At 41.6% G+C, this 17,299-nt stretch overlaps 1 protein-coding gene across 3 annotated transcripts; it reads left to right on the top strand.

Moving 5' to 3' along the window:
- Positions 1-72: 72 nt before the first annotated feature.
- Positions 73-15,425, top strand: nlrc3 (NLR family, CARD domain containing 3). Of its 3 annotated transcripts, none has more exons than XM_037082282.1 (19): positions 73-304; positions 1,637-1,804; positions 5,548-5,811; positions 6,106-7,852; positions 7,940-8,026; positions 8,308-8,391; positions 9,114-9,197; positions 9,305-9,388; positions 9,498-9,581; positions 10,468-10,551; positions 10,669-10,752; positions 11,271-11,354; positions 11,951-12,034; positions 12,544-12,627; positions 12,925-13,008; positions 13,264-13,347; positions 14,293-14,376; positions 14,803-14,886; positions 15,047-15,425. In XM_037082282.1, the coding sequence occupies exons 2-19, from the start codon at positions 1,681-1,683 to the stop codon at positions 15,135-15,137; spliced, it is 3,405 nt and encodes a 1,134-aa protein (XP_036938177.1). In that variant the 5' UTR covers positions 73-304; positions 1,637-1,680; the 3' UTR covers positions 15,138-15,425. The 3 variants fall into 3 exon arrangements, with proteins under 3 accessions (XP_036938177.1, XP_036938176.1, XP_036938178.1); XM_037082281.1 differs by having other exon boundaries at positions 1,632-1,804; XM_037082283.1 differs by lacking the exons at positions 73-304; positions 1,637-1,804 and adding an exon at positions 5,082-5,235.
- Positions 15,426-17,299: the final 1,874 nt, after the last annotated feature.

The raw sequence follows: 17,299 nt of genomic DNA, 5'->3' as shown, positions 1-17,299 counted from the left end.
GTTTCTTTTTCACTGTACAACCCTCTAACCGCAGCACAGGAAGTCAGATCAGACAGACAGGAAGGAACCGCGGCATGATACCTCCAGCAGCAATGCTGACTGAAGATGCTGTGCATTTGCGACTCGTTTCATCAGCTCCGTAGTCCTCAAACAGATCTCACTCCGTTAGAGATCCTTCTGATTCACACTTGAAATTGTCCTGCGCCTGCTTTTGGGATAATTATGTCGCTGTCACATAAAACATCTGTGTGGGCAGCGTTTTACATCCTCTGAACACCTACAGGAAACTTCCGATGAGCCCATGGTGAGTGAACAGTTTTTTTCTTCTTCACACACTTTGCCACAGTGTTTACTATTCACAGCTACAGAAGGTGTTTAATGTTTAACACTGACGGCAGTTGTAGACTTCGACTTTCCGTCATGGCTTGAGTCTGTATCTGCTCCAGAACAATGAATATTGAATAGAATAAACACTAGCAGACTTCTGTTCACTTTTCCATAAGCCACAATACATTTCTGATGTATACAGACACTTATGCATGATTAACAAGTCTTAATCAAATTCACAACGTGTCTGTCTAACTTGTTTTCTTTGTGCAGCCTGTTGCATCATGAAAATGATGCTGCTACTTTTGCTTGTCACTGATGATAATGTGTAATTTTGCCGCCTTGTGTTTCTGTACCGGCGCATTTGTCAGTTTAACGCAGTCGTAGCTGTTTGACACCACCAACACATTTCTACAACATCATCAGTATTTCATTATGTGACTTTGGCCATTAAGGTTGTACACTGGAGATGGCAAGCTGTCACGCTCTGAGGTCTGGGCTTTTGAATCGGCTTCCTTTTGAGCGAAGTTACGTGATCAGCAACAAACCACACAGGAAGGCATTCGCCATTTCCCGCTTGTCGCTGTGAAACCCCAAGCATCGTTTTAAATTGCTGTTTGCAGTACTTTCACTGCAGTTTTGCTAATATGCTGTGATGTGTAACACAACATATAAATGTGCACACCACATTTCATACTAATAGACGCAATATAATGTGTTTTGCAAAAGAAAAGGAATAAATATGGAGGGCAAGATACTATAGATCATAGAATAAATTAAGTAGCCCCCCCCCCCCCACACACACACACACACACACACACACACACACAGGAGTTTCTACCTTTTTACTCAGGGTATTATAAAGTTAAACAGAATATGAATTGCAAGATTTGTCAAAGCAGATCCTTCAGATGTTATTTGACAACTACACATGACTTGGCTAACAGTAGTCAAGTGCAGTGATGGTCCTTAAAGAGACTGATTAAGAAAAGTAACAAGGTCATAGGCCTGAGGCAACTTATGTCAATTAGTGTTGCTGGAACTGATGGTGCTTTTTCAAGTTTTAACAAATCTGTTTATCTAACTGGTTTCATTCATATTCAAAACAGATGCAAACTTTAGAGCACATTGTTCTGTAAGCTCTGGGCTCATCTTGACAGTTTATTTTCTTTGCTTGTGAACAGAAATACTGAATAATAAACACACAATTTAATAAACTTTTGTGTTTATCGACAGTGGAGGAAGTTATGAAAGATGCGATGTGTGGTCGTCGGACTTTGAGTAAACGATGCTGTTTTGTGTAGCATAGACACAAACGGGAACTTCTGACGGCAGAGATTATCAGACTGTCTCATGGAGAGGAAGGCACATTACGATTCGATCCTGGACCGAAGCAAACGCATTGTGTGGCAGGACGACTGCTACGTGGATCTTCAGTCCACGTCCGGCTCCGTCTCTTCACAAGCAGACACAGAGGGTAAGAGCTTCTTTAACAGGTTCACCTATGAAATGATTCACGGCAGAAGAGGCTTTTCTGTGCTTCCCAAATCTATTCAGAAAACAACCATAAAAGCAGCCAGTCCAAATTACAGTATGGAGGACCGAAGCTGCCCAAAATAAATAAATAAATGGTAGTTACTATTAATGTATACAATGGGACATAAATGTATAATTCCTTTTCGTTTTGGTATTTATTTATTCATCATGCATTTATTTATTTATTGAAAATAGTATGTTTTTTTTTTTTATTTCAAGTAATCTACTTTTACTACTTTTCTTAATTAACTGGGTTTATTACTTTAATATTTTTTTTATTCTATTGGTGCGTTAGTGAGACTTTTGTTTCTAGCACCAGGCAGAGGAAGATCATTTTGTGGTTTTGTTCGGCGACACTATGTCATGAGTGATGAGTCTGACAAGAACGGCTTGCTCCGTCAACTTGCAAAAGACACAAACAGCAGGGTCGTTAAGTCTGTTCAATTCAAAAATGAGACTGACATCAACCAAGATCAGACCGGTTTGGATGGTATTTAACTGTTTGCAAAACAAGTGTTATTTAGATTTGATGTGGGGGTTTCTTGTTTGTTTTTTCTTCCTCCTGTTGATGAGGGAGTTTTCAGAGAATCAAATGAGGGGCATGATTACAGTGATACTGTGGAGGGTGGACGGATCACAATGAAGAGGACAGTGAAGTCTGGTTCTGGTCGTAAGATGAAGCCAATTTTTTCATGGAAATATATGAATAATGATTGTGGATACAACAACAACGTTAAATGTAAGAGATATTTGTAAGCGCATATTTTTATTCATAACAGAGCCAAAACACGATCTCCAGTTTAATTATACTGAAGATCAAGCTTTCATTCTGATTAATCTTCAGCTACTTTATTTATTTATGACACTGTCTACCACAAATTCATATTCTGCTCAGCCACAGGAGTGAGGTTGAAGTCTTATCAGTGAGGCAACAAGACCTATGATTGATGAAATGAGATGAAAGGGCGACATATCCGCCGTGGTTTGAAGTTTTTTCACTGAGCTCTTTCAAATATTATGAGAAAAAGTCATTACAATCAAAGGGTTTAACAAGTTTATATGGAGAGACCAGTGGTTTTAAGTTGGTCACTTCTTTCTGTTTGTAGTTGAACACAATGACTTTTGTTCCTAGTACTAGACGGAGGAGGACAATTTTGTGGTTTCGTTTGGCGACACTATATCACGCAATGAGTGACAAGTGTCTTTGCTCTGTCAAATGGCAAAAGACACAAACAGCAGGGTTGTTAGGACTGTACAATTATTAAATCAGAAATGAGACTGGCATCAACCAAGTTCACACTGGTAGGATGATATTCAACTGTCAGAAAAACAAGCTTTATTTACATTTGGTGTGTGGGTTTTTTTTTCCCCCGTTGATGTGGGAGTTTACAGAGAATCAAATAAGGGGACTGATTTTAAAAAAAAAGAGAGAAAGAAAGAAAAGGAAAAAAAGTTCACACTCAAGTTTCCCACAGTGGTCCACTTCCACCATCCTTATTTATCGTAATACCCGGTATACACCTCCATTTAATTTTTAGGCTAAAAAATGTCATATGTCAAATGTATATTCTCTGTTACACAAAAAATATACCATCAGCTATTGTTTGTTACTGTCGCCTAGTTACTAATGATCACAAATGACATACTGCTCACCACGTCCGCTCAACAGTTTCCTGGGGGGAGACCCTGCTAATGTTCAGGAAGCTTTCAGGTGTTAGAAATTACGTTGATCTTTCTCGAGAATAAGGTGCCAGAAAATGTAGGTGCCACTGTAGAGTTATTTTAGAAATGGTTAGTATCCGGATATTCGGCAGATACTCACAGAGGATGTAGAGTCTTGAGGACAATTTGGTGCTATTGATGTCACTGATGCTCGTTTTTTCAGGTTTGTATAGCTTAAATAGCAAGAATTGGAGTTTGTTTGATTTCGGTTGGATTATTAATGCAGCATGAAAAGTTTTCTATTACATCCTTTTTTTTTTTTTTTTTCTAAAAGCAGCTTACTGATTTTATGTTCAAGTGCCAGCAGGGTGTTTCATTGTGGATTTTTGAGGACTTCATGATAGCAGCATGTTACGACATTCAAATGACTTTAATTACGCAGTTAAGTGAGGTAATTAAGGCTGAGGAGAGACGCGGGTACTGTCTCTTTTAGTCACTGTTGTTATATATCTGACAAGCACTGATGATAATTACTGACCACAATAATTGCTGCAGAAAATTGCTGCAAGGAATTGATGATCTGTACCTGTTAAACTTAGGTTTCTAACAGTGATTAAATTGGCTTTTGGAGTTTGGAGAAGAGGCCAGAGCAAAAATCCTCAGCTGTACTTGTGTGGGTTTATATGCTAATTGGCTGTTGTGCAACACGTTATGATTTTTTTCTGTAATTACTTCATTATCGAGGAGGTTATGTTTCCACACGTTTGTTAGTTTGTTTGTTGGTCTGTTGATTTGTCAGCAAGATTATACAAGAAATAAATGGATTTCCACGAAACTTGGGTGGAGGATGGGTCCCATTAACTTTACAGATCCAGATAAAGGGACGGATCCAGGAATTTTTTGTCACTTTATTTAACATTGCCAAATATGTTTGTTAATTTCTCATCCAATTCATTTCTCAACAAATGCATGGATCTTTGAAAATCAGGCCTATTTAAGTGGCCGATATCTTTGAGTGAGCACAACACCAGTATTTCCTGAGTTGTGGGATTGTGAATGCAGTATCGTTTTCTCCTCCCTGCATCCTTTTTGAGGATGCATTAGAAATGCATGTTTTGGTACTGCATCATGTTTTTCATTTTTTCTATTATGAATTTTGGATCAATGGAGCTTTTCTTTTTCTTTTTTTTTCCTCCAGCTTAAAAAAAAAACTATTATAAAAAGAAAAGCGTCTATGGATCAAGCGGGAACATATAGGCGGGGCTAGCAGGAGAAATGTACATAATCAGTGGGCACCAAAGTTGTCATCCTGAGTGGATCACAAACACAAAATGACATTGCATCCAGTAGTTGTTGAGGTATTTCAGTCAAAGCCAAAGTGGTGGACCAATCATGTAACAGACAGACCAACATTGCCATCCATAGAGTCAGGCTGCTATCACAGTCAGAAGCAAGAGAGAGGGGTTGGAATAGAGTGAGGATATTTTTATTTTATTGTGTGTGTGTGTGTGTGTGTGTGTGTGTGTGTGTGTGTGTGTGTGTGTGTGTGTGTGTGTGTGTGTGTGTGTTATAAGATGGATGGTCAATTGAAATGTTTTACAGAACAAGCCATTAAATGAAGGGGATGAACATGGCCATACTCATGAAATTCATTGTAAATACCAGGGGAGGAAATGAAAAAGGAGAACAGACTGCTTCTCAGAATAATAGGTATTGTGCAATTTGATTTACCCCAACAGAAGAAAAACAATATGACGAATGCCGGATAAAGACAATATCTACAATTTTCTTTGAATGTCATGTCATGGTTAAGTGAAGCATTGGGAAGCAGCATGAGCTCTCACTAAATTTTATTGCAGAAACAGTTGTCCTGTGTCAGACATAATGACAGTAACTGGCTTCTGTCCTTAATTGAAAGGGCATGCATTTATAATTTTCAGTGGCTGATGAATCCTTATCAATTGATAATCGTATTCGTCATTCTTTTTTCTTCTTTTCCTTTATCTTTCTGTCTTGCTTCAGAGGTTGGCTGGATCCAAAAGCATCAAGAGCAGCTACGTCGCTTCATAACAGCCTCCTTCCTGGAAGGGCTGTTGAACCACCTGAGAAAGATGGATGTGCTGAGCTCATCTGAGGAGATCAAGATCAAGGAAGCGGGCAGACTTCAGGACCAGGTTAACATGCTCACGACTATTGTCACTGGCAAGGACACTCAAGGGTCTGATGTCCTCCGTGGCTTCATAGAGAGCTCAGACTCTCAGGTGGCCCAGCTCATCATAAACCATGGTAAGGGGCAAGAAATGGTATTGGTGATTTTTAAGAAGGTGACAAAGAAATGTCAGCTATGTCATTTAACCAAGACATTGAGCCCTACACTGCTCCTCTTGAGTGGCACAGTGTTGTACACAGTGATTGAATTTGTGCACGTAAACTAAACACATTGGAGAGCACCTGGCACCACTGTTGAGATAAAAGCACACTCACAAATGCAGTCAATTTCCTCCTTGAAGTTGTCATCAATAAATAAGAAACCTGATAATTTCCGTTTTACTGACTACTATAGCATGCTCTCTTCTGCAGACTCCATGGTGAAGGAGCACAAAGAAGCGCTGTTGCGTCGATATGAGCAGTACAGAGACAGAGATTCGGTCAGCTGCCCGAAACTGAACATCCCCTCCAGATCCTTGCTCATGGTCGACGGACTCTCTGACCTCCAACAAAAGGAACATGACTTAATGCAAGTGGGGGTGACTCGAGGAAGGAAAAGAAATCATCTCCGACAGCTGGGGCTGCCCAAACTCTTGGAGCCCCTGACTCGGGTCAGTTTACCTCCCAGGGTCTCCCTCACAGTAGGCGTGGCTGGTATTGGCAAGACTACCTGGGTCCGACACTTCGTCAGACAGTGGAGCCAGGGGGGAATCTGTGCAGATGTGAGCTTCGTCTTGCCTTTCACTTTTTCTGAGCTGAACTCACTGGAGAAACTTTCTGCAGAGAGGCTGGTGAAGATGGCTTTTCCTCATTTAACAGATCCCAGTGTGGTCCTGGGCAGCTCCTGTCGCACACTGCTCATACTTGATGGTCTGGACGAATTCCGCTGCGCTTTAAACTTCTCCGATGCAGTGCCATGCAATGACCCGAAGAAAGAAATGTCCATTGATGACCTAGTTACTAACATCATCCGAGGGAATCTGCTCCCTGATGTAGCAGTGTGGGTGACTGCCAGGCCAGGAGTGGCCTCTCTCATCCCCGGAGGTTTGGTTGACAGAGTCACTGAGATCCCAGGATTCAGCCCGAAGGACATCCAGATCTTCCTAAACCACCACTTCTCAGAGAGGGATTTTGCCAGTAAAATATGGGCACACTTGGAGTCCAACAATATCCTAATGGTGATGTGCTACATACCGTGCATTTGCTGGATAGTAGCTGATACTCTGATGTACATAATGCAGAGTGGAACGCAGGAGAGCCTTCCGAGGACTTGTACTGAGCTGTATGCTCACTTTTGCTCCATGAAGGCAGAAGTAGGAGAACCAAGAGGCAGGGAGCCTGTGAAAATGGAGCAGCTCCATGGGACCAATCGCAAACTGCTGGGGAATCTTGGACGACTGGCGTTTTATGGGCTCCTCAAACACAAGTACACCTTCAGCGAGCAGGACCTAAGGGCCTATGGGATAGATCTCCTGTTAACTCAGTGCAGTCTTGGTGCTGGAGTTCTTGTTCGGGACGAGTCACCAATTTCTACAACATACCGGTTCACTCATTTGACTCTACAGGAGTTTCTTGCTGCTACTTTCTACCATGGCTCCTCCAAGCGGGCCATCTTTGACTTATTCTCAGAGAGCACAATGTCTTGGCCCAAGATTGGTTTCCAGAACCACTTCAAAAGTGCCTTTCAGCACTCGCAACAAGCTGAAGATGGTCACTTGGATGTATTTGTGCGCTTCCTGACAGGCCTGCTGTCCTCAGTGGCACTGAAACCTCTTGCTGGAATCCTGGCGCTTGGGAAAGAAGATGGCAATCTGAAGGCATGGGCAGCAGGGTTCTTGCAAGGTCTCCTGGTCAGTGGGGGTGCTGTTGTGTCCCTGCGTGCAGTCAACCTGGCGTATTGTTTACAGGAGCTGCAACACACAGAGCTGTTGCGGAGCGTTGAGGAAGATTTACAGCTTGGTAGCCTAGCAGGGAAGCTGACGCGGGCTCACTGTGTCGTGCTGGGCTACCTGCTGCATGTGTCTCCAGACTGCAGTGAACAGACCAACTTAACAGGCTCTCTGAACTACTCAACAGTGAAATGTTTGCTTCCGCAGCTGCTGTACTGCAGCCATCTCAGGTCAGCTACCCAAAGTACTTTCTCCAAATACACTAAAACTTAAAAGACAGATGGAAGGTTGAAACTTTAAACGTATGTACTCCGCAGGTTAGAGAATAATCACTTCAAAGACGATGTCATGGAATTGCTGGGAAGCCTCCTCAGCGCCAAAGACTGCCATATCCAGAAGATGAGGTGAGAATAATAATAATTTCAATTCCCTGGGGAAATACATCATATGAAGAACATGTCACAGTCCAATAGGGTTGTGTCAAGTGAAATGCCTGATTGCTCACATAAATGGTAAAACTTAACATAATTACGAGTCAGTGTCAGTCTTAATTATTACGAAGGTGTAAGAGCCTCTTGATTATGAGTCCAATCTTTTGCGGGATTGGTGCAGTGATGATGGTGAATGTAACTACCTTTACTACTTTGTACCATATGAATGTATTATCTTTGATTCACCTCCTCAGTTTGGCGGAGAATTCCATCAGCAACAAAGGCGCCAAGGCCCTGAGTCGAGCCCTCTTGGTGAACCGGACGCTAACCTCTCTTAAGTGAGATCTGTTTTTTGCCATTGACTGATTACACAGGCCGTAGATCAATGTGTTATCACCATGTTGGTGTTGTACCAGAACATGATGATTAATGTTACTCCAGAATCATCATTTGAATTTACGAAAGACATAGAAAGTCTTGGGTCAAGTGTAGGATTCTCATTTAGGAAGTCTGCTTCTTATTTCTCTCCTTCAGTTGTCTGTAGCTGTTTGGTTAGGTTTAGGCTTCAAAAATACTTGGTTAGGTTTAGAAATTGTTTTTGAGTTGAAGTAGGCCGTTTCTGAAAACAAAAGACCCGGGTAAAATGGCGGTCGAGAAGGTCATTATTTTCAAATGTTTTAATTTGAAATGAGATGAGCTATAACAGAGCAGTTTTTTGCAATACACCACATTACAACATAATCTTTTTTAGCGTTGAATAATTTGTTGATTATTCATAATATGAATCTGTGAATAATATTGCCAATTCCATATCAGAGATGTTAGAAATGTTTTGGTAAACAATTGTTAAACATGAATCAGGGAAAACTTTCATGCTGATTTCTTTAACACAACTACTTTCTAATCTTATTTCATTTGAGCAAATCTCCAACCAACCAAATTCCTGCAGCTCTTATGGTCTTTCTCTTCATATTTCACTAGCATATTCTGTATATGGCTACATAGGGTTTCTGTTGTGATTTTCCATTGCTGTATATCTGACCACACTCTTGTGATTTAGTCTCCGGAACAACAACATTGGCTCTAAAGGTGCGAAGTTCTTGGCAGAGGCTCTGAAAATGAACCAAGTCCTCGTGTCAATTAAGTGGGTGATACTGCCACACATTTCAGTTTAACCACACAGTTATCCTGCAGTATGTCAGTCTGACCCACAGTTGCTGTAATTGTTCAATTTCCCAAACCACTCATCAGCTTCCAGAACAATGCCATTGAGGAGGAAGGTGCTCAGGCCCTTGCAGAGGTACTGCTGTGCAACCGCAAACTGGTGTCTCTGAAGTGAGTGTTTTCTGCTTTTTACTCATGTTTGTTCCATGCTCTTTGCATAGTATATGTGTTTGTTCATGCTGATGATGTGAAGTAAACAGTTGTTCTCTCATCCATTCAGTATACAGAAGAACACGATTGGAGCAGGAGGAGCCAAAAGGATTGCAGATGCACTGAAGACAAACCGGACTCTCACAAAGCTGATGTAATCTTAAATCAATACAGTATATTCATTCACTAAACTAACCTTGATTGTACTACACTGCGCTTTTCTGCATACTATTGAGCTGGTACAAGTATGCAAACATTCAACGGGGCAGTTTATAAGATATGGCCAGAATTTGAGCTTAAAACATGCAACAAATAGATATCATCAACAGAATGTGAGGAAACAAAAGTCTCAGCTAGCCCCGGCACATACTATCTCATAGATGCCCCAAGATGTGACAGTCCAATAGCTTCCCTAGTTTCGTCTGGGAGATCTAAACGCAGCACGCTTGCCACAATCAACTTGCAAAATGTCAAGAAAGGAAATCTTTTTGCACTTATTTTTTCTAATTTTAAACAGAGAAATGCACCTGTACACTGAGTTCAAGATTCTCTCTCTCTCTGAACTATAACAACTTTAACTGCCTTTTAAACTCATCATTAAACACACATCAGAAACAACCATGTTGATGTTACATCAAAGATATCTACGTATGTGTTGCAACAATGTCTACTGAAGTTAGCATGCTAAGGGGCTAGCCCTGGCACATGCTGTCCCCTAATACCAATTTGTACCTCAAGAGACAAAATATGTGTTCCCAAATGAAAAAGAAAATACAACCACACTCCTACTGAATTCAGTTTCTCCTTTTTTACCAAAGAGACCAAACGACGACTTAGCTTAATTGCCCTGTTTGCTAGCTACAGCCAGATTAGCTGCCAAAGAGCAGCAGGTAAGCATTTCTCTGATGATAGCTCGTTCACTAGGCTAGGCATCACCGTTGTTTACCACAGAGCCTTTAATTGAGTCACATACTGATAGTCAAGATTAAGTATTTGACCTTTTCTTAATGCATCCATTGTATTGTCCTTCTTGTCTGTAGTCTTTGTAGCAACCAGCTTGGGGACAAAGGAACCGTCGCTCTGGCAGAGGCTTTGACAGTCAACCACACTCTGCTCTCGCTTCAGTCAGTACCTTCTGTAGCCATCTAATCGGCCGTCATGTTGATTATAAAATTCTGCCGATCTGCTGATCAGCCTGTCTTGCGAGTCGTTTTTAGCATGTGTTTTCTCTCTTTTGGCAGACTTCAGAGTAACTCAATCAGCAACAGAGGGATGACGGCCTTGACCAAAGCACTCAGGCTGAACCGGGGTCTCGTCTCCTTGAAGTAAGTTTGAAATTTCTCTCTGTTTAACCAGGTCGCTTTCCTCCAACATCCGAAGATTAACGTTGTTCGGGACTTGATCCTGGAACTTTGTGGAAGTTTATGTAATTAAACTTAGTGGTGTGGTGGTGATGAGTTATAAGTTATACAGTTTATGTGACTTGGAAGAGATGGAGGTTAGAGCATTAGTTTAGGGTTAGAGCTTTAGAAGTGCTCATAGGGGGATTTTATTATCATTTGAAGGGGTCAGGCTTGCTGTTTCCCCAACTTTCAAGTCTTTATGGTAGGATAAGCACAGGAGCTGGTTGCTGTAGCCTCATATTTACTGTGCAGACTTGAGAGTGGTATCATCTTTTCATCATCTATCCCAAAAAAGGTCAATAGGTGTATGGAACCATCTCTGGATTTACAGTAATTATGAGGCTTTACTCTGTGCATGATGTACGCAAATTGATCAGTCAAACAATCAATCTTTCTTTCCTCCGTTTTTCCTTTGTATGTTTTTTTTGCTATCTGCTCAGTTTAAGGGAGAACTCAATCGGTGTGGAGGGAGCAAAGAACATGGCCCACGCTCTGCATGAGAACAACTCTCTACAAAACCTTGAGTGAGTCATTTCATTAATTGCAGTGTGTCCTGTAATGCCCCATAGAGGCGCAGAAATACCCAGCTGTTCAGAAATTGTTATCTTTGGTATTTCAAAGTGTGGCTAATGCATCCCGGGACACGCCGATGCAACTAATGGCCCCAGATTCTCCAACAGCACCGCAATCAAAAAATCAAAAGAGGCGTGTTAGTTCGTCTCTGTTGCTGCTCTGTTACCACCCCCACTGGGGAATCGGAGGCGGAGCAAAAATGTCCCTCACAAGTGTGAAAGCTGTGGCTGTTTTTTTGCAACGTTAGAACTTCACTGCTTAATATTAATGGCATTCATCAAACCATTTTTTAGGATAATTTCACCTTTAATCACTTTAAACTTTAAAGTACATGTCATTTTTTTAGCTTCAAAGCCATGTGTTTTATTAGCTGGAAAGCAGACATATTGCCAAACGCAGTAGTAGAATGACACATAATGTAGATAATGATGTCTTTGTCTCTCTGGCACTTTTTTACTCTGTGGGATCTTGTGTAATGTATTTCCTGTGTATATGTGTGTGTGTGTGTGTGTGTGTGTGTGTGTGTGTGTGTGTGTGTGTGTCTCAGTCTCACAGCCAACCTGCTACACGATGAAGGAGTTCAAGCCATAGCCGGAGCAATTAAGTTCAATCAAGGCCTCACATCTTTGCAGTAAGTGAGGAAATGTCGGCACACATAATGATACACAAACCTGCTCGTGGATCAGGCATAACCTGCTGCTTTATAAATCCTCCTGAGTACCACGATAATGGCGAAATTATAGACCCCGCGCCACTAGTTCCTTCAATAGAGTCGTGCAATCAGATCACAATATCAGAATGTAAAAAGTTAAGTGTCAGTGACAGTAATTCTTGCATTCTTGCACATGCTATTTGCTGAACCTGGTCGATATCTAAATACGCTACTCTTTGCTAACATGTTCACTACATCAAATTTATGAGGTCACAATATGCCAATGTTTTGTATACATCGCGTTGCTGCCCACCAGTGGCCAAAACATAAATAAATGTAAGTCGGTCACAGTCACAGAATCACCGAACATGATACTTTAGCGCTTCATCTGTACCTGTTTTAATTTTTCATGGCTGTGACATTGAAAAACTACACATGTAGTTTTGCCCCACAGTTGACTTGATATTCCTCTCGTCCTCTTTCCACAGCCTCCAGTGGAATTTCATCAAGTCCTCTGCCACCAAAGCTCTGGCCCACGCTCTCCTCTCGAACTCCACGATGCAGCTCTTGGAGTAAGGCCAGCAGTTCAGACGGCTGGTGGCAGCCTCACTTCACCCACCCCCTTTGTCACAAACTCTTTTCTCTGCAATTACATTGATCCGCTCAAATTTCAAAGCCGTATTCTCTCGAGGAAGCCTGGGCCAACATTACTCAGAACAAATGACCATCTACAGGGTTTCATTGACTGATCATGGTCCGATCAGCCACTAAACACTTAGGGGTACTTTCAGCCACAGGGTTGTATTGTAATTTCTGATTGTCGGTGTGTCCGCATCTAAGTCTGTTTGTGTCTCCATCTTTTGCTGCAGCCTGCAGGAGAATGCTATCGGGAATGAAGGAGTCGTTTTTCTTGCTGAAGCCCTGAAAACCAACGCTTCTCTACGTACTTTATGGTTGGTAGTAGAATTGTTGATCAGTATTTATTTCAGTCTATAAAGGACCAGTTGGCGCCAAATCAAAAATGCATATCAGTCCACTCACCTGTAGCATTTTATCCATCTAGACTGTTTTGATGTAAGTTGCCTAGTTTTGGAGATGTCAGCCGTAGAGATGTCTCGGCTAACTAAATGGCACTCGGCCACGTGTGTCATTTTGTGGCATCCAATTTTTGACCTACATCTTAAGTGTGTTGCGTGCTGTCTCTTTAGCCTCCAGGGCGTCTCAGCGGGAACAAGTGGCGCCATTGCTATGGCAAAGGCTCTTCTGACAAACCAAACCCTGCAAACATTAGAGTGAGTAAAACCTCGAGCTCTCTGTCTGTTTGTCTTTGCTTTGTTATGGGACATTCAGCCGCACACTCTGAAACAATCAGGCTTTTTAAAACCATCTTGCTCCTCAGTGGTACTGCGACTTTCTGCTTTCCTTTTCAGTCTCAGATGATTGTATCCTCAGCATAAGAGGAGAAACACTTTGGCTTGAATGTGTAAAGCAGGTCTGCTGGGTTAATGAGAAACACTGTTGCTCGCTCGAAGCTTATATCCTGCGATTACTTCATCCATCTGAGAAAAGCGTTTCCACTCTCATTTGTGTGGTGTATACGTTTGACAGCTTTTATGTTGTTTTGGACTTGAAATGTATTTGTCCCCTCAAGCCCGACAATGCCAGACCCAGTTTAACTTGCCTGTGCCCCACAACTCTACAGACAAGATGGATATCATTTTGACAGGGACTTTTCAGAAATTTTGAACATTTTCTGAATCAGTCGACACCATTCATTGGTTTATCAGTAATTTGATTTTATTAACCAAAATAGACATTCTTGTCAGGTTGTTTGATTGTGAAACATATTGATTGTCTGAAAAAGTGGACCGCACACTGACCATAATCTAGAGTAAGCCCCAGCTCCCTCATATAACCTTTCCGTGTTTTCCTTTATGCAACAAGCACAATGCAGCTTATTCTGAAGCGGCTGGCGTCCTACTTCATGGCAAAGCAGAAATTCTATCATTAGAAACAACACAAAGTAGATGCATAAGGAAAGATCTGGTTCAATAACAATTCTGTCTCTGGATTCATGCGTCTCTGGTGCCTTTTATCCTTACGGTCCATAATCTAGTAATCTAACACATCCTTGTATTTCTTGATGATGCCAGTGTTAAAACACGCTCTGCTATATTGCTTTGTGTCATACTTAATGTGAGTGTTTGTTAAAGTCAACACGTTTTCTGCTGTTTCAGTCTACGTGGGAACGCTGTCGGGATGGAGGGAGCCAAGGCTCTGGCTAATGCGCTGAAAAGCAACAGAAGCCTGAAGTCGTTGAAGTAAGTCCTTACTGGAACTGATCGTGACCCACGAGAACCATCATTTCAGAGTCCAGATTAGAAAGCATAAGTACAAATAGTACTCCTTAATTACTGTTCGACCCCAGTTCTTCACCGTATCAAACACACTCAACAAACTGAATTTTCTGAATATGAATCTGAATACAAACATTACATTTCTACAGGAAATTGACATTGAATGAACTGTTTAACTGAATCAGCATATTTTCTTTTGATTAAGATTAAATCTATTGATCTGTAATGGCTCTGAGGGATTCATTTACTGGACTCCCTGTTTGTTTCTATAAAAATGTCAACACAGTCCAGCATTTTACCTTTGAAAAGAAAAGCTTTACACTTTATACTGTAAACAACTGGACCATTTAATCAGAGAAAAATATGACTTGTCTCCATGTGCATCATCAGTCTGCAGGAGAACTCTCTGGGGATGGACGGAGCCATATTCATTGCAACTGCCCTGAAGGGAAACCACCAGCTGACGTACATCAAGTGAGTTTTTTTTCTTTTTCAACACCCCTCACTTTTTACTGTGTGTGACGGTGGCTGCATTTTATCACAGAAGGTAGTATTTCAAAGATGGGCTTGAAATTACTGTCCATCTGATTAATAAGTGCTCTGCTCGTATTTAAACTGGTGTCTGTTTTTGCAGTTTGCAGGGAAATGGCGTTGGAGAATCTGGAGCAAAAGTCATATCTGATGCGATAAGAGCCAACGCGCCGGGCTGTGTGGTCGACATCTGAATGAGAAAAGATCGGCTGCGGCTGAGGAAGGTTATCAGAGGATGGTGTAAAATATGTAATATAGTTAGCTGTATTTTTGTACTTGAATGTCACTCTGTAACTGTAATTTAAGATAAATGTATATTTATTATGACATTATCATCATTGGAGTATCAGCTGCCATCCAATGGATAGAAAAAGAGACGTGTCTCAAATGAGGATACATCCTAATTTAGACTTCCTGTCATTCTGTACAGTCGCTCTATTTGCACATATAAATCTGTTGTAATAAAAATAATAATAGAAATCCTCACTGCTCATTATGTGTCTGACTTATAATTCATTTAGATTTCCACAGCTAAATTATCCTTTCATTGCTAATGTGTGGCATTACTTCTTAAGCCTCTTTAGCATATGCACCAGTGCCAGGAAGAAAAAAAAAAAAGTTAAATACAATTATAGAAAACAGTAGTAATAATACTACTGATGCTATATATCAAAGTTAAATAGTAAAATCATGATCAGCCATGTGGATATTTGCATCAATCAAGAAACCACACAAAGGTCTCTTGCAAGGGGTGATGTGATGAAGTGGCTCAGGAGGCAGTGGTCAGAGGTTCAAGTGGGATCCATGGCAACAAGCGTCGTCTAGTCCCACAGCCCAGAGCAGAGGAGAAGGCTTGAACAGGGTCTTATGTGATCGATCTATTTTGTATTTGTTTGGGCTTAAACTGGCGGTCACTGTTGAGGAAAGGAGAGACAAACAAACAACTCCGATCCGTGCCAGAGTCTACATCACATATTAAAGTGGATTATGTACCTCTCTAAATGGAGTGAGACTTTACTTAGAGCCCCTTACTGGGTAGGGATGCACTCTCCTCCAATAATAATCCACTTGGACTTATCGTATAAAAAAGACAAAAAAAGAAGGCCTGTGTGTTTCAGAGCCACTTCACTTTGCCACACAGTATTTGAAAGATGTTTTTGAGAAGCTGCGCTGAATTAATTTGTATGTGCCAAAGTAGCTGCCAGGCATAGGAAATGCAAATGCGTTACATGGTTACATAGTGTGATGTCAGAGAGTGCTCCGAGACCCACTAATGGTAAAAATGCCAAACAGCTGGATCCAACTGGCCACAATGAGGAATCCAATTTTTGATGATTTTGATGATGGATGGTCAAAGCCACTGCTGTGTTGAAACCATGCTGATGACGGCACAATAAAACGTGACCATCTGCTGCCACCGTTGACGGCCTTTGTAAATGTGCAAATAGATTTTGAACACAGCTCTTACTGGTCATTTACTGACACGTTCATCAGGTGAACAGCCTATTCATTCTTTCCAGGAAGGTGATTTTGTATTAATCAAGTCTCTGGACAAAGTGTCTTTGTCTCCTCGCTGGTTGCCAGAGCTGTGCTATAGGTCAGTGAACACACACCAGCCAGGTGTGGACCATCTTCTCTAGGTAGAGGGGAAAGTGGCGCGGGAGGTGGCAAAGGGCCCTTCTCATCCTCTTTGCTTTCAGATGAGCAATCCGTGGTGTGCCCTCTATGTGCTTGGGGGACCAAACACGTAATTGCAAGGTTCTAGCAAGTTTTCCTATTAAATTGAGCGAAAAGGCTCGGGAGAAGCAGATAATGAGTATGCAGGGTCTCTGTGCCACAGGACGGAGGCCACACAGAAAAGGCTTCCCAACAAAGGGGCCTGATTGATGTCAGGCTAAGGTAAGTGGAGCTGACTCAACACAGGTATTCCACTAAAAGTCAGATAGTCCAGATTTTGCTGTGTGTGTGAAGTGAGTTTTGTGTATGTGTTTCTCAACCTTACACCCCCGTCATTCTGAAGCTGAAGTGGCAACAGAGGTGCAGTGATGGTTTGGTATTCAAGCAACTACAGGAGTTATGTTGTGTGTGTATATGACAGCTCACCAACAGAACAAAATGAGAGAGCCTTATGCATTTTGCGTAACTGTTCGGTCCATGTACCCACCCCCGAGTCGCTGCCCATGACTTAGCAAATGTGTCACTGTGTTCCTGTGGTGTAGGTAAAAGTTCAGGTATGTAATTAGCGTAGAGTCATTTCAACTGTATTTGATCTGTGGAGATAAAGCATATCTCTTCGCTGCCGTGTAGTGAGTCTCAAGTGACATGGGCTGTGGCTTACTTAATTCCAGTGATCAGA

This window comes from Acanthopagrus latus, chromosome 20, assembly GCF_904848185.1.
Source record: "Acanthopagrus latus isolate v.2019 chromosome 20, fAcaLat1.1, whole genome shotgun sequence".
Lineage (NCBI taxonomy): Eukaryota > Metazoa > Chordata > Actinopteri > Spariformes > Sparidae > Acanthopagrus > Acanthopagrus latus.
This window is presented reverse-complemented; position numbering and strand designations above follow the sequence as displayed.